Source organism: Girardinichthys multiradiatus, chromosome 20 (genome assembly GCF_021462225.1).
Source record: "Girardinichthys multiradiatus isolate DD_20200921_A chromosome 20, DD_fGirMul_XY1, whole genome shotgun sequence".
Classification (NCBI taxonomy): Eukaryota; Metazoa; Chordata; class Actinopteri; order Cyprinodontiformes; family Goodeidae; genus Girardinichthys; species Girardinichthys multiradiatus.
The window spans coordinates 2,076,913-2,104,412 of NC_061812.1; the positions used below are offsets into that span (position 1 = coordinate 2,076,913).

General features: G+C 43.5%; 1 protein-coding gene and 1 long non-coding RNA gene across 4 annotated transcripts in view; one reads left to right on the forward strand and one right to left on the reverse strand.

The window, feature by feature from the left end:
* The window catches only part of LOC124856879, a 20,314-nt gene extending 14,655 nt beyond the window's left edge, over positions 1 to 5,659 (reverse strand). The window contains exon 1 of the long non-coding RNA XR_007035440.1: positions 5,453 to 5,659. This is a non-coding gene — a long non-coding RNA (uncharacterized LOC124856879). The remainder of the gene's footprint in view (positions 1 to 5,452) is intronic.
* The window catches only part of pcbp4 (poly(rC) binding protein 4), a 149,457-nt gene that overhangs the window by 70,951 nt on the left and 51,006 nt on the right, over positions 1 to 27,500 (forward strand). For all 3 annotated transcript variants that reach the window (XM_047347812.1, XM_047347814.1, XM_047347813.1), the window contains exons 3-5: positions 7,539 to 7,871; positions 10,348 to 10,371; positions 13,635 to 13,667. In XM_047347812.1, coding sequence (XP_047203768.1) covers positions 7,737 to 7,871; positions 10,348 to 10,371; positions 13,635 to 13,667 — 192 coding nt within the window. In that variant the 5' untranslated portion in view covers positions 7,539 to 7,736. The remainder of the gene's footprint in view (positions 1 to 7,538; positions 7,872 to 10,347; positions 10,372 to 13,634; positions 13,668 to 27,500) is intronic.

Sequence of the window (27,500 nt, forward strand, 5' to 3'; positions counted from 1 at the left end):
CAGACGTTCTCAACAGGTACACTGCAGAGTTGAGTTGCTTTTCCAACTATTAGATGGAAACAAACAAGACATTTTCCATTTAATTCAGTGATGCTTAAGGTTGATGTTCTTCAAATCCTGCTGCTTAAAAGAAGACCTCTCAGATGGAACAGAACCTGTTCAATGTTTCTTTTCTTCTTAATAAACTGGTTACTAACTGGAGCTGCTAATGTTGACAAGCTTCAGCTTATCTTCTACAGAGAAAATCAATCCTGGATCTCTGGTAGTTGGTTGACAAAAATAAAAACCAGAAATTAATTTAAAGCACAAAATGTGGGATTTTCCCGCTCATATACAGTGACGGAGTTGTGTTGTTAAAGATTAACATGGTGGAGGGGTTTGAGTCCTCGAATGATCCTAGAGGCTATTTTGTCTGGGGCTTAAATGCCCCTGGTAGGGTCTCCCATGGCAAACAGGCTCTAGGTGACGGGTCAGACAAACAGCGGTTCAAGAATCCCTCATGAGGATTATTAAATCGAGGCACCTGACGTCGCCTGGTACGGCAGAGCCGGGGTCCTACCCTGGAGCCAGGCCTGGGGTCGGGACCCGTCAGAGAGCGCCTGGTGGCTGGATTGCTCTTCGCGGGACCCGGCCAGGCCAAGCCCGAATGAGAGACGCGAGGCCATCCCCAGTGGGCCCACCACCTGCAGGGGGAACCGGTGCAAAGAGGATTGGGCGGCGGACAAAGGTGGAGACCTCAGCGGCCTGATCCCCGGATGCTTAGGCTGGCTCTAGGGACGTGGAATGTCACCTCGCTGGGGGGGAAGGAGCCTGAGCTTGTGCGGGAGTTTGAGAGACATTGACTAGAAATAGTCGGGCTCGCCTCCACGCACAGCATGGGCATGGAACCCATCTACTCGAGAGGGGCTGGACTCTCTTCTACTCTGGAGTGGCCCACGGGAAGAGGTGGCGGGCTGGGGTGGGTTTGCTTGTTGCCCCCCAGCTCAGCCATCTCGTGTTGGGGTTTACCCCAGTGGATGAGAGGGTCGCATCCCTGCACCTTCGGGTTGGGGAGAGGTCTCTGACTATCATTTCGACCTACGGGCCGAGTGGTAGTGCGGAGTACCCTTCCTTCTTGATGTCCCTGTCAGGAGTGGTGGATAGTGCCCCTCTCTGGGATTCCATTATTCTGCTGGGGGACTTCAACGCCCACGTGGGGAACGACAGTGACACCTGGAGAGGCATGATCGGGAGGAATGGCCTCCCCGATCTGAATCCGAGTGGTGTTTTGTTATTGGACTTCTGTGCTAGTCACGGATTGTCCATAATGAACACCATGTTCAAACATAAGGGTGTCCATCAGTGGACTTGGCACCAGGACACCCTAGGCAGGAGGTCGATGATCGACTTTGTTGTCGTATCATCAGACCTTCGGCCGCATGTTTTGGACACTCGGGTGAAGAGAGGGGCTGAGCTGTCCACTGATCACCACCTGGTGGTGAGTTGGATCCGCTGGAGGAGGAGAAAGTCGGACAGACTTGGCAGGCCCAAGTGCATAGTGAGGGTCTGCTGGGAACGCCTGGCAGAGCCCTCGGCCAGGGATGTATTCAACTCCCACCTTCGGGAGAGCTTCGACCAGATCACGGGGGATGTTGGAGACATAGAGTCCGAGTGGACCATGTTCTCTGCATCTATTGTCGATGCTGCTGCCCATAGCTGCGGCCGTAAGGTCTGCGGTGCCTGTCGTGGCGGCAATCCCAGAACCCGGTGGTGGACACCGGCAGAAAGGGATGCTATTAAGCTGAAGAAGGAGTCCTATCGGCTGTGGTTGGCTTGTGGGACTCCTGAGGCGGCTGACGGGTACTGTGAGGCCAAGCGTGCTGCGGCCCGGGCTGTGGCAGAGGCAAAAACTCGGACCTGGGAGGAGTTCGATGAGGCCATGGAGACGGACTACCGGTTGGCCTCGAAGCGATTCTGGCAAACCGTCCGTCGCCTCAGGAGGGGGAAGCAGTGCTTCGCCAACACTGTTTATAGTGGGGGCGGGAGACTGCTGACCTCGACTGAGGACATTATCGGGTGGTGGAAGGAGTACTTCGAGGATCTCCTCAATCTTGCCATCACGCATTCCGTGGTGGAAACAGAGGCTGGGGACTCGGGGTTGAACTATTTTATCACCCAGGCTGAAGTCACCGAGGTGGTTAAAAAGCTCCGTGGTGGCAGGGCTTCGGGGGTGGATGAGATCCGCCCTGAGTACCTCAAGTCTCTGGATGTTGTAGGGCTGTCATGGTTGACACGTCTCTTCAACATTGCGTGGCGGTCGGGGGCAGTGCCTCTGGACTGGCAGACCAGGGTGGTGGTCCCCCTTCATAAGTAGTGTGACCGGAGGGTGTGTTCCAACTACAGGGGGATCACACTCCTACGCCTACGCCAGGGTATTGGAGAGGAGAGTCCGGCCGATAGTCGAACCCCGGCTTCAGGAGGAGCAGTGTGGTTTTCGTCCCGGCCGTGGGACACTGGACCAGCTCTATACCCTCTACAGGGTACTCAAGGGTTCATGGGAGTTTGCCCAACTGGTTCACATGTGTTTTGTGGACCTGGAGAAGGCATTCGACTGTGTCCCTCGTGATGCCCTGTGGGGGGTGCTCCAGGAGTATGGAATCGGGGGCCCTTTACTAGGGGCCATCCGGTCTCTGTACAAGCAGAGCAGGAGTTTGGTTCGCATTGCCGGCACTAAGTCGGACCTGTTCCCGGTGCATGTTGGACTCCGGCAGGGCTGCCCTTTGTCACCGGTCCTGTTCATAACTTTTATGGACAGGATTTCTAGGCGCAGCCAAGGGCCGGAGGGGGTCTGGTTTGGGGACCAGTGGATTTCATCTCTTCTTTTTGCAGATGACGTGGTCCTGCTGGCTCCCTCTAGCCAAGACCTACAGCATGTACTGGGGCGGTTCGCAGTCGAGTGTGAAGCGGCTGGGATGAAGATCAGCTCCACCAAGTCCGAGGCCATGGTTCTCGACCGGAAAAGGGTGGCTTGTCCTCTTCAGGTTGGACGGGAGTTCCTACCTCAAGTGGAGGAGTTCAAGTATCTCGGGGTCTTGTTCACGAGTGAGGGAAGAACGGAGATCGACAGACGGATCGGTGCGGCTGCCGCAGTAATGGGGGCACTGTGCCGGTCTCGGCTGGCACTTCCGGGAGGAGTTTGGGTTGAGCCACTGCTCCTCCACATCGAGAGAAATCAGTTGCGGTGGCTCGGGTTTCTATAACGGATGCCTCCTGGACATCTTCCTTGGGAGGTGTTCCAGGCACGTCCCACCGGGAGGAGGCCCAGGACACGCTGGAGGGACTATGTCTCTCGGCTGGCCTGGAAACGCCTGTGGCTCCCCCCGGAGGAGCTGGAGGAGGTGTCTGGGGAGAGGGACGTCTGGGTGTCTCTGCTGAGTCTGCTGCCCCCACGACCCGGTCCCGGATAAGCGGAAGACGACACGTACGAGTATGAGTATGACGAGATTATAATTCAGATTGTTAGGATACTGTAAAAGAACTCAGGATTTACCGCAAAGAGGGAGACATGAAGCATTCTTTGCCTTAAAAGTATCTGCTTATGTGCCTCTGAGTCCTTATGATGTCTTCTGATCAAGGAAACAGTCTCAGAACTGACCTCACGCATGGCGTATGTGTGTTTGTGGTGTGTGTGTGTCTGATGTCATATATGACTCAGAGGTGGAAGGGCGTGCTGAAGGATCTCAAAGAGCCTCAATAATTCATATGTTCTGGATTTGCATCTTTCTCTCTCTCACACACACACATACACACACTCACACACAGGTTACAGAGGGAAACTAAATGTATCTCTTTTAACACATTAAGTCAAGCAACCGACTGCCTGCACGTATTTTAGTGCACACACATATCCAACCTGTCCAACACGTTGCACAAGCACAAGCATGATTTCTGCACACAAACACTTGAATGCAGAAATCTTCTCTGTTAGCTAGCTGGTGTTTCTGAAGTTTAAACAGCCTCATTTTTAGTAAAAGTAGGAAAGAGATGCTTTGTCATGAGAGGCTGCTTGTCTCGTGTGCAGACAGCCCACATGCTGACCTACTTTGGGTTAGATTCTGTATTTTTAATGAGACTGGAAGAAGCAGACATTCTCAGCATAAATGGAGATGGATACATAAAGCTCAGTGCATACAACTGCCTTATATGCTTGTTTGGTACGTAGCAAAATGCCTTTATGAACATATTTATTCTTCTACACAACTTAAAGCCACCAAGGATCCTAGTTGGCATAGAGACAGATGCCTGAAGGACAGATTTCCAGACACAAAAGCATAAAACCACACAGATGCTCAAGGAAATGTCACAAACTTCCTGGGAAAATGATCAAAGGAAGTCATGATGTGTGTGACACACACAGACGCATCCACACAGCTTCTTACTAGCGCACAGTAATGGCTGCTCGTTTATCGGGTTTATTTCTGCCCTGTTTAAAACGCCCGAGTGGCATTTCAATAGCCACAAGCTTGTTTTATTCAGCCGCCCCGAGCTTTGCAAACACAGCTGCCAATTAATTTATGAAACACTGCTCTGACTAGTTAATTTGCCACTGATACACTCTCTGCGCCGGGAATGCTGGATCACTCCAGCACCTTGTCTGCAACACAACCAAACGCCCGTGATTCACATCAAAGGGAATATTTAACTCGGAATATTGTATAAACTTCCAGCACCCTGAGTACAAAACAATTCATGTTTAGAGAGCTTTCCAGTCACTCTTTAACTAGGACCAACAGCCCAGAGGCTGAAATCCTTCAGACTGGGCTGCTGGAACACCAGACCCATCACCATCTTATCTAGCTTCTACTATGGCAGCTTCTAACAACATTTTCCAAATCCACTGTCCTCATATACCACCGTTGCTCCCTCTAGTGGTAGACATATAAACATCAAATACGACCTTGCTAGAAGTTATGTTCATACTTCCTGTTGAATCTGTTGCACCCAAGCGGCATCTTTGGATAGAACCAATTATCATGTCGCATTCAATTCAGTTTATTTCTATAGTGCTAATTCACAACACATGTCATCTCAAAGTACTTTACAAAGTTAATTCAATCAGTCCTGCAGATTTCAAGTCCTAATTATCCTAACTTTCAAGTATTCACTAATCCTAACTATCAAACAGTCAGTTTCAGTTTATTATTTAATTTGTTAAAGTTTTTCTATCTAAGGAAACCCAGCAGATTGCATCCAGTCAGTGACTTGCAGCATTCACTCCTCCTGGATGAGCATGTAGAGACAGTGGACAGTCACTGGCGTTGACTTTGTGTCACGATGTGGTTTTGGGGCGGACCGAAGCGCAGACAAGAGCTAGGCAGCAGCATTCTGAAGCAGTCTACAGCTTTATTCAAAGTTCACAAAATGTAACAAAAAACAGTGCAGGTACTGACCAGAGTCAAGATCACACACTTACATAACACACTGCAGGATCATGGAAAACTCATGGCATGGACTAGGGCAGAGGATCGGGTTGTAATGAGGTGTGAATGAAGGAACCAGCGAAGAACAATGAAACAAAACCAGCTGATATAAAGAGCGAGAACAGAGGCAGGTAATTTAGGAACTAGGAACAGGTGTGACAAGGAGGCAAGGGGAGCAGCTGAACCTAATAAAACTAAAGCATGAGGAAAAGAACTAAATGACAAGACAGTGAGCAGACCTAAAAGAAACTATAAACCAAAATAAAATAAAACATAGAATCAAGAATAAACATGAACTAAAGGAAACTGAGAAACTGGAGGTAACACAACAACCTAAGATCTAAGGACTTAGCAAAAGAAACGCTGACTACAAAAGTAAACAAACCTAAACCAACACTGATAGAACAAACTGAGAATGAAGCAGAGGAATAGAGGAGAAGAATAAAAGTAAACAATAACTATATCTACCCTATAAAAGGAGGGAGTGGAGAATAAAGATAAACTAGAGGAAACAAAGCTAAGAGGGACAATGAATGTAAAGGGGACTAAAACTGAGTAATTAATAACTAAAGGAGGACAACTAATGATGAGAGGAGTAACAGAAAAGAAACTAATAAATAAGAGAGTGCAAAGGAACCAATACCAAACATGAACATAAAATGAGAGCACAGCTAAGAAACCAGAGGACTATAATAATAATCATAATAAGAAAACCATCCTAAGAAAATAAACAGGAAAGCAATGCCAAGGGAACTAGGAGTGAGGAGAGCACACTGGGGGGCAGAAGATAACCAAAACAGAAAACCACAACTAACATGAATACAAAACACAAATAAGAAACATCTAAAAAGGTAAACAAAAAACACAAAACCAAAACGTCCAAACCCTGACACTTTGCAGCAATCCCTCATACTGAGCATTCATGTAGTGAGTGTTGAGGAAAACCCCCTTTAACAGGAAGAAACCTCCAGCAGAACCAGAACCAGGCTCAGTGTGAGCGGCCATCTGCCACGACCGACTGGAGGTTTGAGAGAACAGAGCAGAGACAGACATGTAAGGCTGTGAGAGCAATGCACAAAGTCAAAAAAGGCCTGAGAGTGGCTGGACGTTAAAAATCCACCTGAGCTTCTGGATAGTTGAGTAACCAGAGAAAACCAGTGCAGGCAGGTTGAGAACAAGCAACAAAAGAAATGTGCAACTGAGTAGGATAGTTGAGAAAATGTATAAAGTGTGAATATACATTTGTGCATAAAAACAGACTATTTACAAGAATACTGAAAAACTGCAAATAACAGCAGGGATGTAAACACTGATAGTCTGTTGGGAGCAGTGATGGTTATAAAATCTAGCCGCTGCTGGTTGGAAGGACCTGTGATCATGCTCCTTTGTGCACCTAGGATGTAGCAGTCTGTCACTGAAGGAGCACTTCAGTTCTGCAACAGCTTCATGCATGGTGTGGGAGACACTGTCCAACAGTGATGTAATTTTTGAGTCCTTCTGTGCATAATTCATCAAACATGGGGATAAACTAGCTGGACCATTTGTTGTAAAGCTCAGGATTGGGCATCCCTAATGAACATAGAACACATCTGAATCCACCTGAACCTGAAAACTAACATTTGCTTCTGTACAGGGGACTGAGGGCATTTATTTAGCTGCATCTAGAATTAGATGGTCATAAAAACAGCTTGTTTTTATTTTTTTACAGCATAATTACCTCAAATACCTGAGCAGTAAAAGGAGCATCAGATCCTGACATTTATTACGGCTCAGGTTGATACTAAATCTGTTACGGAAACTTTATAATCAACCACAGACCTAAACAAACGTTTTGAGCTGCTTGGAGGTTTTTCCCTTTAAAGTAGACCTACCAGAAGGTGGCAACAAAGCACCAAGCTGTTTGTCTTTTAAGGAACGGTTGTCTAATGGTCCCACCTACCATGTGATTTCTTTCACTACAGAAGGAAAAAAAAAACTAAATAATCTGAACCAACTGATAAAAATCTAGAAATGAGTTAGTTAGACAATAGTTTAATCTCATATTAACAAGGAGCTTTATTCTCTTTCTGCTTCCCACAGAACGACAAACAGAGGAAGAAGGATAATTCCCACTCACTCCAGCCACCAGTCAGACCAGTCCAGTCCCATCGTCAAAACACAACATTCTCTTTTCCCCCAACTGTTCTGGGGCTTTCCAAGCATTCCTCACCAGGTTCTTCAGGAAGGTTCTCTGTGGTGTTCTGCACAGCTCTACGTGCCTCGGGGCCTTGGACCTTCATGCGTCTCTTAGCACCAGAGTCCACCCACACCTACACCCACCACACCACCACCCGTACCATGAGCTGTGAGCAGGAGTTTGGAGACGGAGTCATGGGGGTCACGCTCACACTGCGCCTCCTCATGCACGGAAAGGTAAAGGTGAAGGATAAACTCTGCCATGTTCTGAATCCATGAGAATGTTGGTCCAGGAGACATAACTGCATCAAGCAGCACTGAATGAACACTTCATCGCAGGGTTTTATTTATGCATGTGTGTTGCTGGACATGGGGCTGCAAGAGTGGGTACGGCTCCATTTGCTTAAGTATAAAGAAACTGTTTAGAAACCAACTAGTCTCAGATGGAGACTCAGAGAAGGACAGCAACAGTCTGGAAAGCATTTTACTAGTCTAGGCAGGTTTCTGTGGTCCAGCTGAAATGAATAACCCCGCCGGTCTATCAGAGTGAGTCTAACATCAGCATACAGTTTTATGTTTCTTCACGAAAGATATTTTAAGACAAAAACAGCTTAGTACCAAAATTAGCATTTAGCAATTAGTTCTTATTTGGGGCATAATGCAGACCACTGATGGAGATTTGGATGATGTATCCAAATCTCTGTTCAGTTCACTTCAACTTTGATTCAGGTTGTTGTGACTATGAATCTGAATATATTATTTAATATTAATATTAATATTTTAATATTTTATCAAATAATATTTGGGTCTGTTAAGGGTTGTCCTGTGAATACCAGCCCAGTAAGGCGATGGTATTAGGACAAAATAGAAAGGTGTGAGACGAGCTCTGACATTATTGAACAGCATAAACTCTGCACATATATGGAATAAATTCACACAATTTATTAAAATACAAGAATTTATTAACAAAAATAAGTCAACTCAAAGTCAAACATATTTCAATCAACAAACTCTTTACTTTGCTAAAACAATCCAACTAAACTACCAAACAGAATTAAAGAATAATGAAGACTAATGGACTATGTACAATATAAACAAGTTGATTAAAGATGATTGAAAATTATGACCAAAAGAGTGATGCAACATTACCATGCAATGTTTATGTTTGAGAACCAAGGATTATCTTGAAGAATCTGGAAATGAAGTTAAGTTAGTCTTGAAGCTAACTTAGGTAATAATCAGCAAACGTTTAGACAAACATTCACAATGTAGGATCAGATTAAATATTATTTTAATAAAATAATGTTTTAAATAATGATCTGCTGAATAAAACCAACCTTCTGGATGAATAATTCTCAACGGTGTCTAATTAGCTGCCTTTATTTATTAAAATAATATTTAAAGAAATATTATTAAGGGAGTATTTTAGAAAAGAGCCAAATCTTTCTGGAGAAATGGGGCTTAATGGTGTTTACTTAGTTATCAAATTTCGTAAAATGATGTTAGGGAAATATTATTTACTGGATTGAAAACTAAACCTTTCTGTTAAATATTATTTGGCAGCAAGCACATGTCCTTACCTGTTAGCAGTTAAAGTTAATAAAGAAGCGGATAGCTTAGCACCAGAATCAAACACACACCTTTAAAATACCATCAATAAAAGGGTTAAAATGTATAAGCGCGGACGGAGCGTTATGATCAATCTTCTGTGTTTAAAATCACCCTTTCAATAAAGTTTGTCTTAACTTTAAAAACATACAAACACAGAACACAACCTGAACACGTGGTGCTGCAGATAGCCTGCTAGCACCAAGATAGCTGACTTCAACACAAACAAAACCAAACTTCAGAAAATGAAAAACATTCAGATCATTTCAATCTAAATCACTTCTATTACTCTGCCCAAACCTAACCTCGTTTGAACCGTGCTGAGGAGAATTTGTCCGGGCGACGACGAAGTTTGAAGAAGCTCTGTGAACAAAAGGTTAGCTACAGCTAACCTCCGTAGCTGTGGCTGGGCGGCTCGTTCTGTCGGCTGGCCAACTGCACAGTTGCTACGGTAACCATGGTGATGCGGTCCCTGTTGTCCTCCTTTCAGACCGAGAAACTGCTCCACCCGGCGTTGTAGAGACAGGGTCTCTGCTGGGAACTCTCTGTAGCACAGTTTGCTTCTGTAGACCTCAGAGAGAAAAGTCAAGCCACGCTTGTACCTTAATTACCCCGTTCATGAATAAATACCGGATACACAAACAGGAATTCATTTATACTTAACTTAGTGCATATGATCGATGATCGTGTGACATTCTTGGATCCAGTTTGAAGAGTTATGTCTGTTTGCCTGCAAAGAGACATTAGCGCGATGTCTCTCTGCCCGGACCCCTTGGAGGAACCCGTGTAAAAGAGATCGGTTCCTTGGAAAGAGGGTGCTTTTATACAGACCGTGGCATCATGGGAAGTACCCTTTTCCCTGGCTGTACCGGAAGTAGGTTAATGCAATTTATTTTGAAAGTTCCAGAAAAGTCTGTACCAGACTTCATGTTGTAATCCATGGCTGTGGTCCCAACATGTACCATTTCTCAAGCTAGTTGGGTTGTTTCTGAAAAGCATTCCCAACAAATCTTCCTACATATTTCATTTCCCATCTGTTTGGTTTGTGGCGCCGCTGCAGACAGATGCAAATAATTTCTAATCATTGTTTTTATTTCCTCTACAGGAAGTTGGGAGTATTATTGGAAAGGTGAGTTACTACCTACTGCTTCCACCACACATTCAGCAAATTAAGTATTGTAATCCTGGTAAAGCAGGACTTCTCTTGGTATATAGTATTAGAATTAGGATAACATTATGGCATCTGTGCAAAAAGCAACTAATGGAAAACAAAGTGTCCAAATATTCTACAATTTGGCTTTTTAAAGCTGCAAATCAGAGCAACATTTAACTTAATTCTCCAACACAAGGTTGCTGTGAAGCATTCATTAATAGTGTGTCAGATTTCCAGACTATGTCATCCCTCTGTCGACTCGTTGAAAGGAAGCTGCTCTCAAGGGCTGCAAATCCAGCTGTGGACATAAAAACAGAATTATTTCTAAATATTCCAGGAAATTCTCCTTAACACTCCCAAACATGCAGCTGCAGCTGATTTCCTGCAGCAGGTATTCTGATTCTCCTCTTCGTCTTCAGTCTGTCATAGCAGAGCAGGACCTGGTCTCCTAAAGCCTGCAGTAGAGCAGGACTGAGGTCCACTAAAACAAAAGACTTTAAGAAACTGGTGTGACCCAGAAATGGAGATATCAGTGAGATTTTCTCAGTTTCTTTACAACGGGGACTTTTTCATTCCTGAGAGTATTTCTGCTTTCTAAGCTCATTTACAGGGGTTGGACAATGAAACTGAAACACCTGTCATTTTAGTGTGGGAGGTTTCATGGCTAAATTGGACCAGCCTGGTAACCAGTCTTCATTGATTGCACATTGCTCCAGTAAGAGCAGAGTGTGAAGGTTCAATTAGCAGGGGAAGAGCACAGTTTTTCTCAAAATATTGAAATGCACACAACATTATGGGTGACATACCAGAGTTCAAAAGAGGACAGATTGTTGGTGCACGTCTTGCTGGCGCATCTGTGACCAAGACAGCAAGTCTTTGTGATGTATCAAGAGCCACGGTATCCAGGGTAATGTCAGCATACCACCAAGAAGGACGAACCACATCCAACAGGATTAACTGTGGACGAAAGAAGAAGCTGTCTGACACCCGGATTGTATCCAAAAAACATAAAACCACGGCTGCCCAAATCACGGCAGAATTAAATGTGCACCTCAACTCTCCTGTTTCCACCAGAACTGTCCGTCGGGAGCTCCACAGGGTCAATATACACGGCCGGGCTGCTATAGCCAAACCTTTGGTCACTCGTGCCAATGTCAAACGTCAGTTTCAATGGTGCAAGGAGCGCAAATCTTGGGCTGTGGACAATGTGAAACATGTATTGTTCTCTGATGAGTCCACCTTTACTGTTTTCCCCACATCCAGGAGAGTTACGGTGTGGAGAAGCCCCAAAGAAGTGTACCACCCAGACTGTTGCATGCCAAGAGTGAAGCATGGGGGTGGATCAGTGATGGTTTGGGCTGCCATATCATGGCATTCCCTTGGCCCAATACTTGTGCTAGATGGGCGCGTCACTGCCAATGACTACCAAACCATTCTTGAGGACCATGTGCATCCAATAGTTCAAACATTGTATCCTGAAGGTGGTGCCGTGTATCAGGATGACAATGCACCAATACACACAGCAAGACTGGTGAAAGATTGGTTTGATGAACATGAAAGTGAAGTTGAACATCTCCCATGGCCTGCACAGTCACCAGATCTAAATATTATTGAGCCACTTTGGGGTGTTTTGGAGGAGCGAGTCAGGAAACGTTTTCCTCCACCAGTATCACGTAGTGACCTGGCCACTATCCTGCAAGAAGAATGGCTTAAAATCCCTCTGACCACTGTGGAGGACTTGTATATGTCATTCCCAAGACGAATTTATGCTGTATTGGCCGCAAAAGGAGGCCCTACACCATACTAATAAATTATTGTGGTCTAAAACCAGGTGTTTCAGTTTCATTGTCCAACCCCTGTATATGTGACACTCGGAGTCAGACTCTCCAACCTGTTGGCCGTGAGGAGCATCAGGAAGCTACTGCAGGGCATCCTGGTGGCAGGAGCCAGGAAACATCACTCATTAAAGTGCTTCACATTCTTTCATCTGAACCCTACAATAACTGACTGCATTTCCACTTGTGCGATAACTTTGAACTAAGCTTTATGTTTTCATATATTTAATTATATAAAGTGTTTCAGAGTCTGGAAGCATCTTCAGTTCCACTCTGTGAGAGCAGCAGAACCTCCTCAGCAGGCTGTGTGGAGGTCCAGACACTACCTTAAAAACAGCCTGTTGAAAATGATGTTAATCTTACAGTAATCAATATCATATTTTCCATAATATCTGCAGTTTGTTTTGATTGGACTAGACTCCTGGTGCATGATGAGCCATGATGCACACTGAACAACCCTTCAAGTCGCTGCTTTGAGCTGAGTTTTGGAAATGTGTTTGCAGTTTGACTTTTCCCCAGCATTTTAATCTTAGCAGCCGGTCCTGGTAGCAGAAAATACTTCTTGTCATTTTAGGCTTTATCTGTGGATGATCTGGTCTTCACCAGGTTCTTCAGCAGATTTGGGAAACAGTGATAAAGGTCTGGCTGCCTTACAGTGTCAGGGTGGATTTGCTCTAAGACTGGGGAGGAAATGAATATCCCCTTGTTGTATAACAGACTTTATTTCACTGAAGGTACCGATACATCTGGTTCAGGCACAGAAGTGGGCATGGGGACAACATGACTAAATCATAGATCATAGTGGAGAAGATTGAAAATAAAAAAAGGAATAACGACCACAGTCACAACAACGATGCCAAACATAAAAATAACTAAACTACATACCTTTACTTCTCCCAAAGTCATAAACATAACAGAGGTCATTCAGAATTGCTAAGCTGCTTTTTGTACATTTATCTAATTATGGGAAATGTGTTTAAACCGATCCAGAAATGTCCAAAAACTCACCACAGGTTCTAGTGGGCTGGCTTCTAGCTGCCAGGAGGAGCCAGTGGAAGTCAGTAAGGAATGACAAACATGCAGCTGTTTTCAGTATGCTAATTCATTTATATTTTTCGTTGATGGACCATCATTCAGCACCTTCATATGGACCATATGAAGGGTTTTACTTTGCATAATAAGAAACCTGCATTACCCTTAAAGTGGGGCATCTTACAGGTCAGGGTTGATCCCCTGTGGCATTCAGTAATTAAAAAGATGACCTTGGTTACATTTAAGATCTCCACTGCTCTGTCCTTAATGGAGCCTTTTATTAAGCCTTTATTATCTCTAAGCACTTCTTTAAACATTACTTCTAAAAGCCTATCAGGAACTTTGTGCCATTTGTCCCTCTTCTTTCTGCAGAAAGGAGAAACCGTGAAGAGAATACGAGAAGAGGTAAGACCCTCATCATCTCTCCTCCTCATCTTCTCCTCCAGATCCATGACAACCCTTCAAATGCAGCTCGCATGTGTTTGGCTAATTAAAGTCACTGTGCCGATCCTCACTGACACAGTGACAAGTCAGAGGTATTAGTTTCATCTCCTCTAATCAGCTGGATGCAGCATCATTATATATTATGTTGGGGCCCGTCTCGAAAAGGTCCATTTGTAAAAGTCTCCATCAGTGCAGTCACTGAGCATGCTCAAACATGTCAAAATATTCTTATTGATTTTTAGGAATAGAAAGAATAAAAAAGTTCCTGCTTTGATTCCAGAAAATATACCGTTCATATATTTAACTGTTCTTCATGTCAGAAGCTTTTTAAGCATCAAGAAAGTGCGTGTGTGTGTGTGTGTGTGTGTGTGTGTGTGTGTGTGTGTGTGTGTGTGTGTGTGTGTGTTCTCTTAGAACATCAGTATAAATTGCTAAAAGCATCTGTGAATATGATGAATGCTGGTCAAGATGAGAATAAAACGCTGTTTATCATCAAGAAGAATTAGTGCGGGTTAGAGGTCAGCTGTCAGTCATCTGAACTCTCACTGGGGTGCAGGATGTTCTGTTCTGCTGTGGTGATGTTAGTCTGGCTTTAAAGCTGACCTGCTGGGACAGAAAGCAGCACGCATGGTTATGAGGAGAGATGGTTGGTATATGTTAGCCTCACATGCAGTGCTGCCTTTTCTTCTGGATTTGGTTCAGTTCATTTATGAACAGAAAGCAGCACTGGTATTTGAACAGAATATTTCTAGACCTGAACTCCAGGTTGCATCAAAGTGGTTTGCAACCACTTAAACTGAAATCTAGACAGATCAATGTGTAGTTCAGTTAATAAGTCAAACAACTGAAAATGTGGAAGAAACTAAACCAAAATCTGCAAATCCTGCAGATAATACAAGAAAGCCCAAACCTAAACTAAACATCAAAAAGCTGCAGTAATTCAGCAGACTTTCCGTTGGGATACCACAGGTACAAATAAAAGACTGAGACTTGTTCTAAAATATTTTACAATTCTGTACAGCAGAATGGGTCCAAATTCCTACCACAGTGACATTAAAGACTCATTACTAGTTATCATGAACACAAGGATGAAACGAGTTATTAGGTTTAGGGTGTAACTACTTTTCTTTTTTACCGTAAAAAGTAAAACATTTCATTTTTATTCATCTGAAACATTGAACTTGGACAAACCAGCAAAATCAGAAGAAGTCTGTAACTTTGTGCTTTTCATCAATATTTAAACCAACAGCAGAAGGAGCTTGTTCAGCCAGGCATTATGAAAACCAGACCTGTTGGTGTAGACCCCCACCCCATCAATGACTGAACACCTTTTTTAACTTATCAAAAACACTGAGACTGATGCTATATTTTCATTAAAAAGCAGCAACATGAACAGCGCTTCCCAAATGTTTATTTCCATAATGTTTCCCTGATCTGTGGCTCCTCTTACATCTCCACAGAAGACATTTATTTGCAATCAGCCTGCAGCTGCAGTTATATGAATACTTAAACATGTGAATCGATAAGTTGAGATGGTTTGCATTCATCTCAGTGAAAGCAGAACTCCGGCTCATCAGTGACTCACGATGTGCTGCACACCTGCTGTGAATACCAACATTTTATATACCAGAGCAAAGATGCAGAGACTCTCTGAAAGCAGCGGCTGTAAAGCCGAGATGATCCCTCTGCAAGGATGCAGGAGGAAAACATAAATCTAAGAGAAATAAACACAATCTGATGAACGTGCACTGTAAAAACAAATAAACAGCAATTTAAACAAGGTATTTAGGTAGCAATTTAAATGTACAGGAATGGTTTAACAATTCACTTTTTCTTTTTATCACCAACAATCTCAGGTTCTCACTTCAATTGTACGATTAAATAAAATGACAACCAGACAATATACAGTCAAAGGATATAAAAGTTATTTCAAGCTTAAAACATGCATGATAATAAAAGGTGAGGTTTACATCAAAAGAACAAAACAGAAAATAAATATATATCTATACTATGAGATTTAAACATTTTTCATTTTAAAAGAGATTTAAAATATTTTGTAATAAAGCAAATTTTTACCTGTCATGTTTTCATTCCAGATTCAAAGGAACAAATAGTTTCTGCACATCTCAGGGTTTCAGGGAGTTTGTTTCAGAACTTAACGCTGCCTTACCTTATTCGGTTCTGGTCCTGAGTACACTGAGTGAACAGGTCTCTGAAAGGCTGAGGGCTCTAAAGTAAAATTGGCTAAATTCCTTTGATCAGCTTGGAACAGCAGGTAAAAACTGAAGAACATCAGAAAATAAATATTTGCTGTGACTTTGTAAAGGTCATGGATGCCTTGATGCATCGTGGGATGAGGTACCATATTGTGCCACAGCTGCACCGCATCATGGTACCACAGCTGTACCACATCATGGTGCCACAGCTGGACCACGTCATGGTGCCACAGTTGGACCACGTCATGGTGCCACAGCTGCACTGCATCATGGTGCCACAGCTGGACCGCATCATGGTACCACAGCTGTACCACATCATGGTGCCACAGCTGGACCACGTCATGGTGCCACAGTTGGACCACGTCATGGTGCCACAGCTGCACTGCATCATGGTGCCACAGCTGCACCGCATCATGGTGCCACAGTTGGACCGCGTCATGGTGCCACAGTTGGACCACGTCATGGTGCCAGAGCTGCACTGCATCATGGTACCACAGCTGGACCGCATCATGGTGCCACAGCTGTACCACATTATGGTACCACAGCTGGACCACATCATGGTGCCACAGCTGGACCGCATCATGGTACCACAGCTGCACTGCATCATGGTACCACAGCTGGACCACATCATGGTGCCACAGCTGTACCACATCATGGTGCCACAGCTGGACCACGTCATGGTGCCACAGTTGGACCACGTCATGGTGCCACAGCTGCACTGCATCATGGTGCCACAGCTGCACCGCATCATGGTGCCACAGTTGGACCGCATCATGGTGCCACAGTTGGACCACGTCATGGTGCCACAGCTGCATTGCATCATGGTACCACAGCTGGATCGCATCATGGTACCACAGCTGGACCACATTATGGTACCACAGCTGGACCACATCATGGTACCACAGCTGGACCGCATCATGGTGCCACAGCTGTACCACATCATGGTGCCACAGCTGGACCACGTCATGGTGCCACAGTTGGACCACGTCATGGTGCCACAGCTGTACCACATCATGGTGCCACAGCTGGACCACGTCATGGTGCCACAGTTGGACCACGTCATGGTGCCACAGCTGCACTGCATCATGGTGCCACAGCTGCACCGCATCATGGTGCCACAGTTGGACCGCGTCATGGTGCCACAGTTGGACCACGTCATGGTGCCACAGCTGCACTGCATCATGGTACCACAGCTGGATCGCATCATGGTACCACAGCTGTACCACATTATGGTACCACAGCTGGACCACATCATGGTACCACAGCTGGACCGCATCATGGTGCCACAGCTGTACCACATCATGGTGCCACAGCTGGACCACGTCATGGTGCCACAGTTGGACCACGTCATGGTGCCACAGCTGCACTGCATCATGGTGCCACAGCTGCACCGCATCATGGTGCCACAGTTGGACCGCGTCATGGTGCCACAGTTGGACCACGTCATGGTGCCACAGCTGCACTGCATCATGGTACCACAGCTGGATCGCATCATGGTACCACAGCTGGACCACATTATGGTACCACAGCTGGACCACATCATGGTACCACAGCTGGACCGCATCATGGTACCACAGCTGTACCACATCATGGTGCCACAGCTGGACCACGTCATGGTGGCCACATGAAATAAAATCCAAACTACTAGAATTAAAACACAAATGAGACAGGAATACATTTTTATTTTTATGTAGAACCAAATTGTTTATGTGGTTTTTATCTGATAGCATTAAATAAAATGTTAAAATATTTACTTTAAGTCTAGCGATAGATGTCAAACTGATATAGAAGCAACTTCAGAAGTGATTTGTTTAGGGCTGATAAATCATAGGTAATCATTTAATGTCTACATGACTTTTACAGCTTTTCATGAATCTTCATAGATGTTTCATGCACTGTAGTTTGCAATTATTTATCGCAGTTAATCAAGTATCTGAACAAAAGGTTTGCCAGTAGGTCATGAAAAAATTAGGACAAATTAAATGTGTTCATCAGAAGGTTATAACACAGTGGAAGACTGACTGGGCCGCTGTCCATGTGGTTAAAACATGTTGCAGTAGACTGACAAGTCAATGTAGGTTCAGCCTCGGTCCAAACCAGCTTCATCTGAAGGGATTCTGACCTCGTTGTTTGGGAAAACATGAAGAATTTAATGATCAGATATTTAACTGAAAGGAGCGAGGTCAGTGTAGACAATCCCTGGTTTAAAATGGCTCCAAACCATTTACATAGCGCTGCTGCTAAAATTGAAATGTGAATGCCCAGGAACTTTATGCTGTCCACAGGCTCCACCAGACTCCACCAGCAGCCTCCACCACCTCCCCCTGTATGCATAGAGGAGCGTGTTCAGTCCTCCTGGACCTCCTGTAATCTACTATGACCTCCTTGGTCTTGCTGGTGTTCAGGATGAGGTTATTCCTGGAGCACCATGGAAGTTATTCCTCTTCCATATTGTTTTATAAAATATTATCCTTTATAATATATTATCCTTAATGTATTGCTGAGTATTTAAAAAGAAAATAATTCAATGATTTAGCATTTTTATTTTAAAAAGCGAAACAACAAAGTACTGTCCCTTGCTGATTTGCTAATTTTGGCCCACGGTGCAGAAAGTTTGGACACCTGTGGTTTCAGGGAAAACTTTGTCTTTCACCTCTTATCACATTAGCCAGTTGATGGACCCATGGTGGTCTTGGTGATTTTTGCTCAGACTCTGTTTATATTGCAAGAAATTATTTTAACTATTAAACTTAGATTGATTCAAACAAACCTAAAAATAAAAAGATAAAGGACAGATGGAATAAACTTGTTTTCAAAAGACCTGTAAAATAAAGAGAAATTAAATCTGTGACCAGCAGAGAAAATGAGAGCAGATTGTTTTTCTCGGTTATTTCAGTCTGACAGTGGAGCTCAGACAGGAAGCATGAATATTTAAATAGATATTTATTTCTCAAGGACAAAAAACACCTTAAGATACAGTTTCACCTCATTACAAAGTTGCATCTTCTATTTTATCCCTGAACCTCAGTCTCTCTGATGTTTATCCAAACTCAGAGACCAAAAGCACCAAACATAATTAAGTTTCTCAAGCAAACTTCATATAAAACCCATGTTTCAGATCTGCTTTTTCACATAGTGCCAGCCTTCAGGAACTGATGTTTTGGCAAACAGGAAGCACACAGACAGGAGAAGACAATGTCCTTCTTCATCAAGTCAGTGAAAACATTATTAATGTCAGGTGGCTGATCTTCATCTCACTTCCACAAACACAGATGTCTACACACATCTGCTGCTCTGAAGCACAGAGAACACGGACTCAGGCAGCATGACGCCCTAATAAACCAGAGCAGAGCTCAGTAATCCAGTTGGATGACATGGCTGTCCATCTTCCCTGCGCTCCAAATGAAGAGTAATGAAGGCAAGCGTCCCACACTGAAACAGCAAGGCGTCGTGCTGCTGCCCTCATTAGAGCGACACGAGGGAGGAAAGGGGGCTGATGGAGAGAAGACGAGGAGGCTGGGGGGTGGATGGAGAACCATGAGGTTTCAGTTCCTCTGCAGTCAGAGTTACTAAATGTCAACCAACTGGCTTGTGGAAGAGCAAAAAAAGTGTTGTGTTTCTTGGAAAATAAAATCCTCGTCATTGAAAATTTCACATCTCCATCCATCTGTCCATCTTCTACTGCTTCTCTAAGATCTTGTTGTTGGCGCAACAGTTCTAACAGAGGTCCTCAGAGAGGCTTTCTAAGGTTTTTCCTCAAGGTATCTGTACTAGAGACCCAGAACAACTCAGCTGGTACAGATAGTTTCACCTCATTTCAAATTTATATCCTCTGTTTTAACACACTCTCTCTATCCCAGCTGCTTAAACTGAAGGAGACATCTCTTGTTTCTTTTCAAACATTTCGCTTCTCATCCAAAAGACTTCTTCAGTTCTGAACAATGGTTGGAAGTTACATTAAAAGGGCCGTAAGGGGGTGACCCACTCTGGTCCTGGGATTCTTAAACACCTGCAACTCAATCACAACCCAAAGGTGCCAAGCCACCTTTACTATGGGAAGAAACTTGTGCCATCAGAGACTGAATTTGAATTGCTCTGGCTGAATTTGTATTTGTGTAATTTGAAAATAAATGCATTGGTTTCACTAAACTGAAACTGAATTTTATAGCTTGAAACTGAATTCCTTTGCTTTTAAAATGTATTCTGTTGTATTAAACATTCAGTTTGACTACTTTTGCTGTGTCCAGATTCAGGACTGCATTCTTTTGAAGGACGCATTTGTAGACCGATAACGTCCTGGATGAGGCAACGAATGCTGTCCAATCTCCAAGGTTCCAACAAAAGCATCCTTCTTATCCCCAGATTTGAAGGATGGGTCCGGTGTATCCTCCGTGTCCCACCCTATCCCATGATTCATTGCAGGTCGAAGTAGATTGTTCAAACGGAAGCTGCAAAGGCCGGAGGATAAAGAAAAGTTGTGAATAAAATTGGATATATTGCGCATTCTGTGAAACAACTGAACTTTTACAATGTTTTTAGATGAGAATATAGTTGTGTAAACCTAAAATATCTGATCAGTTTATCAAGATATCGCTTAATCGCACAAATGCGCCGATGTGTTCGTCCGCTGCCCCAGCAGCCGCTCGCCTCGTCAGTCAGCTGACCGGGTGGTTGAGGTGCGCTAAACAACAACAGAAGGTGGAAGTTAAACAGATAGAATTCAGTCAAATGAAATCTAATATTAATGTTTGGTTTATTTATTATAGTAATAATTATTATTATTATGCTCTGCAAATAAACTAATTTAATATTTGTTCCTAAAGTTAATATGTCAGTGTTTAAGTTGTTGAAAGCTTTACAAATAAAAATAAAACAAATGGTATTTGTCATCAATGTATTTTATCTAGTGTTAGATTTTTATATCTATGAACACAAACAAATATTTTCAACATTTTAAATTGCTGAATAATGAACAGGATCATAAAACAATAACATTTTAAAACAAAGCAGCATTATAATCCATCAGCAATATGTAAAAGGGTTAATAAAAACCATGTAGTTATTTACAGTAGAAACAGCGTTATTAACCTTCAGGTTCCATTTGTTCGGCTTCACATCTCTGCGCTTCACGCTAACGCGGTTGCTAGGCAACAGAAGTTACGCTGATTTAAAGGCAAGAGAAACACAGACCGACGTAACACCGGCGGCACACTATGCTAATCTGGCATGTTTAGCTAATAGCTAAACATGTCAAATAGCTACTAAGTGTTAGTTTGACCATCATTTGTTTACATGACGCTGCTTATAGACGTTTATTTGACTTGGTGATTGACATCCGCTAAGTTCATAAATGCTGCACTGCTGCAGCTCAACATGCCGTAAAGGAAGTTTAACCTGATGTGAAACGTAAATCGATGAATCTGTGTTTGATTAACCTGTGGCTATCCTCACGGACCTGGATGTGACACAAAAAACTGAATTTTGGAACTGAAAGTGAAAGTAGTCAAACTGAATTTTTAATAAAACTAAATACATTTTAAAAGCAAATTAATTCAGTTTCAAACCATAAAATTCAGTTTCAGTTTAGTGAAATTCATTTTCAAACCAATGCTCTTATTTTCAAATTACACAAATACAAATTCAGTCAGAGCAATTCAAATTCAGTTTCTGATGGCACAAGTTTCTTCCCATGCTTTTCCATCTGTGGACCTCAAACTTGGAGGCTCTAATCTTTTTTCTGTCCCCTTTAGAGACTCTGCTTTAAACCTCTGTAGTGCCTGCTTGAGGTTCCCACACAATGAAGCCAAAAGGACCACATTGTCCTTAGAAACAGTGATGGAATCTGAGTTAAAGAGGTTAGGGTGCTGTTGATCTGAAGATGGTCTTGGAAGAAGTACCTTGAGGTTTTCTTCAACCCATCTGATGCATCCTCTCTCTCAGAAGCAGAGGTCAAACAGAGATGCCAAAGGTTAAATAACACCATGATCGAAGCAGATGAAACTGAGGTTCTCAAGATACTTGCAGACGTGTTTTAACCCTGAAATTGTGAATCACAGAAAGACAGGAACCAGACATCACTCTAAACGTTAGAATTTATCTGCTTCTATTTGTGCTTTGCTTTCTTCATCCTGTTCTTCTTAAAGTTAAATGAGACCAATGTGAAGTTAAACCTTCTGGACTTCTGGACACATTTTATTCAGACATGATCTTCCTTCCCACCAAAATACCCAAGACCTCTGAACTTTTGGTTGTCATGGGAACAGTCTGCATCTAACAAGATGTACATTGTTGTGCAGTAAGGATGTTCATATTATTTAATATTTGATTGAATAACCATTCAATATGACAAGTATTGTCATGTTATTACCAGCCCAATTTGGCGGTGATATTAGGACAATCGATAAAAGAGTACTTCTACTTAAAATATAAGAATTTATTAATAGAAACAATTAAACTTCAAGTTAATCAGAATCAGAGTCAGCTTTATTGCCAAGTTTGTTCAGACAAGCAAGGAATTTGACTCCAGTACAGCTTGCTCTCAATAATAAAGAATATTTCTTATTAATCGTACATATAAACACAATTGACTTTATAACAGAATATAATGTGAGATCAGTCCAAGTATGCATGGTTGTTCTGGAGCTCTGATTGTCAAGTGTTCATCAGAGAAACAGCCTGGAGGAAGAAACTGTCTCTGTGGCGGCTGGTTTTAGTAAACAGTGCTCTGTAGCGCCACCTGAAGCTAAAACTCTAAACAGTTTATGTGCAGGGTGTGTGGGGTCTGCAGAGATTTTAGCAGCCCTTTTCCTGACCCTTGACCTGTATAAGTCCCGGATGGAAGGAAGGTCAGCTCTGATTATTCTCTCTGCAGTCCTGATTATTCGTTGCAGTCTGGACCTGTCCTGTTTTGTGGATGATCCAAACCACACTGAGATGGATGAAGACAGGACAGACTGAATGATGGCAGTGTAGAAGATGACCAGCAGCTCCTGTGGAAGGTTGAACTTCTTGAGTTGCCTCAGGAAGTACAGTCTCTGCTGGACCTTCTTCTGAACATTGTCCATGTGCGAAGATCATCTCAGGTCCAGAGAAATGGTGGTTCCTTGGAACTGGAAGTGGTCCACAGCAGGATGGTTGAGGATGGTGGGGGAGTATGTGGGGGTGGTGTTCTCCGAAAGTCCATCATTATATCCACAGTCTTGAGTGTGTTAAGTTCCGGGTGGTTCTGACCACAACAGTGTACCAGCTGATCCACCTCCTTTCTGTATGCAGACCCATCACTGTCCTGGATCAGTCCAATAACAGTGGTGTAATGTGCAAATTTCAGGAGTTTTACAGATGGGTCCGCTGACATCCAGTCATTTATTTAGAGGGAGAAGAGGAGTGGGGAGGGACCACATCCCTGGGGGGGGGAAGCTGGTACTGATAGTTCTTGTGCGGGAGAAGATGCCGAGCTGAAGTCCACAAAGCGGATCCTGACATACATCCCTGGGTGATGCTTGAGGTGGTGCAGGATGAAGTGTAGTCCCAAGTTGACTGCATCATCTGCTAACCTGTTTGTCCGGTAGGCAAACTGCAGGGGGTCCAGCAGGGGGACTGTGACACCAGTGCTTCAACACCAGTCGCTCAAAGGATTTCATGACCACAGACATCAGGGCAACAGGCCTGTAGTCATTTAATCCTATGATGCTGGGTTTCTTGGGTTCTGGGATGAATGTGAAATGTTTGAAGCAGGAGGGAACCTCAAACAGCTCCAGTGACTTCAAGATCCCAGTGAGAAGGAGGCTAGTTGGTCAGCGCAGGCTCCCATACATGATGGGGAGACATTATCAGGTCCTGAGGCCTTCTTTGTTTTCAGGTGTTGAAAGATCCTGTTTACATCTTCTTCTGAGATCCTTAGTGCAGTGCAGGCAGGGGTCTGAAGGTAGGGGGGTGTGGTTGGTGTATGGCAAGAATTTGAGTTTGAATAGAATGTGAAGGAGTTGGGTTGAGGTGTGAACTGCTGCTTTTCATACCTGCAGTAGAAGCCATTGAACTGCTTTGCCAGGTGAAGATTCTGATCAGGGTTGGGGGAAGGTCTCATGTAGGCAGTCATGTGTTTCAAACCATTCCAAACAGCAGAAGCGTCTCCATATGAGAAGCTTTTCTCTTTGCCGCTTTGATCTCCTTGGTCAGTGTGTTCCTGCTTATACAGATCCTTCTCAAAATATTAGCATATTGTGATAAAGTTCATTATTTTCCATAATCTCATGATGAAAATTTAACATTCATATATTTTAGATTCATTGCACACTAACTGAAATATTTCAGGTCTTTTATTGTCTTAATACGGATGATTTTGGCATACAGCTCATGAAAACCCAAAATTCCTATCTCACAAAATTAGCATATAATTAAAAGGGTCTCTAAACGAGCTATGAACCTAATCATCTGAATCAACGAGTTAACTCTAAACACCTGCAAAAGATTCCTGAGGCCTTTAAAACTCCCAGCCTGGTTCATCACTCAAAACCCCAATCATGGGTATGACTGCCGTCCTGACTGCTGTCCAGAAGGCCACTATTGACACCCTCAAGCAAGAGGGTAAGACACAGAAAGAAATTTCTGAACGAATAGGCTGTTCCCAGAGTGCTGTATCAAGGCACCTCAGTGGGAAGTCTGTGGGAAGGAAAAAGTGTGGCAGAAAACGCTGCACAACGAGAAGAGGTGACCGGACCCTGAGGAAGATTGTGGAGAAGGGCCGATTCCAGACCTTGGGGGACCTGCGGAAGCAGTGGACTGAGTCTGGAGTAGAAACATCCAGAGTCACCGTGCACAGGCGTGTGCAGGAAATGGGCTACAGGTGCCGCATTCCCCAGGTCAAGCAGCTTTTGAACCAGAAACAGCGGCAGAAGCGCCTGACCTGGGCTACAGAGAAGCAGCACTGGACTGTTGCTCAGTGGTCCAAAGTACTTTTTTCAGGATGAAAGCAAATTCTGCATGTCATTCGGAAATCAAGGTGCCAGAGTCTGGAGGAAGACTGGGGAGAAGGAAATGCCAAAATGCCAGAAGTCCAGTGTCAAGTACCCACAGTCAGTGATGGTCTGGGGTGCCGTGTCAGCTGCTGGTGTTGGTCCACTGTGTTTTATCAAGGGCAGGGTCAATGCAGCTAGCTATCAGGAGATTTTGGAGCACTTCATGCTTCCATCTGCTGAAAAGCTTTATGGAGATGAAGATTTCATTTTTCAGCACGACCTGGTACCTGCTCACAGTGCCAAAACCACTGGTAAATGGTTTACTGACCATGGTATCACTGTGCTCAATTGGACCTGCCAACTCTCCTGACCTGAACCCCAGTAGAGAATCTGTGGGATATTGTGAAGAGAACGTTGAGAGACTCAAGACCCAACACTCTGGATGAGCTAAAGGCCGCTATCGAAGCATCCTGGGCCTCCATAAGACCTCAGCAGTGCCACAGACTGATTGCCTCCATGCCACGCCGCATTGAAGCAGTCATTTCTGCAAAAGGATTCCCGACCAAGTATTGAGTGCATAACTGTACATGATTATTTGAAGGTTGACGTTTTTTGTATTAAAAACACTTTTCTTTTATTGGTCGGATGAAATATGCTAATTTTGTGAGATAGGAATTTTGGGTTTTCATGAGCTGTATGCCAAAATCATCCGTATTAAGACAATAAAAGACCTGAAATATTTCAGTTAGTGTGCAATGAATCTAAAATATATGAATGTTAAATTTTCATCATTACATTATAATAATGAACTTTATCACAATATGCTAATATTTTGAGAAGGACCTGTACAGGACCCGGTACACACTGCTGTGAGCCTCTTCCTCATCCCTGTGCAGCTGCCTCAGATGAGAAGTGAACCAAGGTTTATTATTATTGTATGTTCAGAATGTCTTGGTCTGCACACACACGTCCTCACAGAAACGGATGTATGATGTCACCACCTGAGTAAGTTGGTTTAAATCAGTGGCTGAAGTTTCAAAAACAGTCCAATCTGCAGGCCTGTAACATCTGCTTTGACTCATCAGTTCACTTTTTAAAAGTCCGAACCACAGGTTTGGAAGGTTTGAATTTCTGCTTGTAGGTTGGGATGAGATGGACCAGAGAGTGATCATAAACTCCCAAAGAAGCCCTGGTAAGCAAATATCAATTAATAAACTCCTAACTATACAAGAACAATTCAACTAAACTACCAAGCAAAATGAAGGAAAAAGAAATTAATAAAACCATAAACAATAAACTGATGCAATATTACCAGTCAGTGTTATCTATGTTTGAGAACCAAGGTTTATCGTGAGGTATTTGAAAATGAGAACTTAGTTCTAAATCTGATTTGTTCTGAAAATTAGTCTTAATTAATTAAGGACAATAACTGGTAAGTCTTCAAACAACCAGTCGCAGTGCAAAATCAGATGAGTAGATAAAACATGTCAGTCAGTCATTTTCTACCTCTTCTTCCATAGTGGGTCGCGGGGGAGCTGGTGCCTATCTCCAGCAGTGTATGGGCGAGAGGCGGGGTACACCCTGGACAGGTCATCAGTCCATCGCAGGGCAACAAACAAACAACCACGCACACACTCATTCACACACCTAAGGGCAATTTAGAGAGACCAATTAACTTAACAGACATGTCTTTGGACTGTGGGAGGAAGTCGGAGTACCCGGTGAGAACCCACGCATGCACGGGGAGAACCTGCAAACTCCATGCAGAAAGACCCCAGGCCAGGAATTGAACCCAGGACCTCCTTGTTGCAAGGCAACAGTGCTAGACAGCTTTTGGATAATTAATTTCTACTGTTGTTTAATTAGCTGAATAATATGCATATGAGCGTTGACTGTGCTTTATGGCTGATCTGTGTTTAAAACCACACATTAAATAAAGTTTGTCTTAACTTTAAAACACAACACAGAACAAATAACTAGCCTCAAGGCTGAAAGACCTGTTCACATTAGATGAGCAGATAGACTGTTCACACTAAAAATAGCTTAGATTTTGGCACCACAAACAAAGCAAAACATCATGAAATAAACAATATTTAGATTATTAAACAAATTTTCTCTGCCCAAACACCACCTCTTACATGAATCGTTCTGCAGCAGGAGGTCCTAAAGGGTACTAGTTATGTGACAGAGTTGGCCCATGTCCACATTGAACATGATGCTCCAGTTTAGAAGACGTAGAGGTCCAAATGTTTTCTACTGACCCTCAGCTCCTCTGTGCAGTGCAATGAAGGAGCATCTTCATAGGGAGGGATTGATTTTATAAAGACAGGATGTACAGGAGGGGCAAAAAGAGATGAATGAGGTAAAGATGGAGAAGAAAGGTAAGAGGAGATGGAGAGAGTAAGTGAATCAAATCAGGGCTTAGGAAAATTATCCAAAGAAGGATGCAGGAAATGAAGGATGGAGTGGCTGACACAGTTAGGGATAACAAATGGCTAAAAGATAAACCATCATCATAAATCATGGAAGGAAAAAATCTGGATGGATGGATGGATGGATGGATGGATGGATGGATGGATGGGATGGATGGATGGATGGGATGGATGGATGGATGGGATGGATGG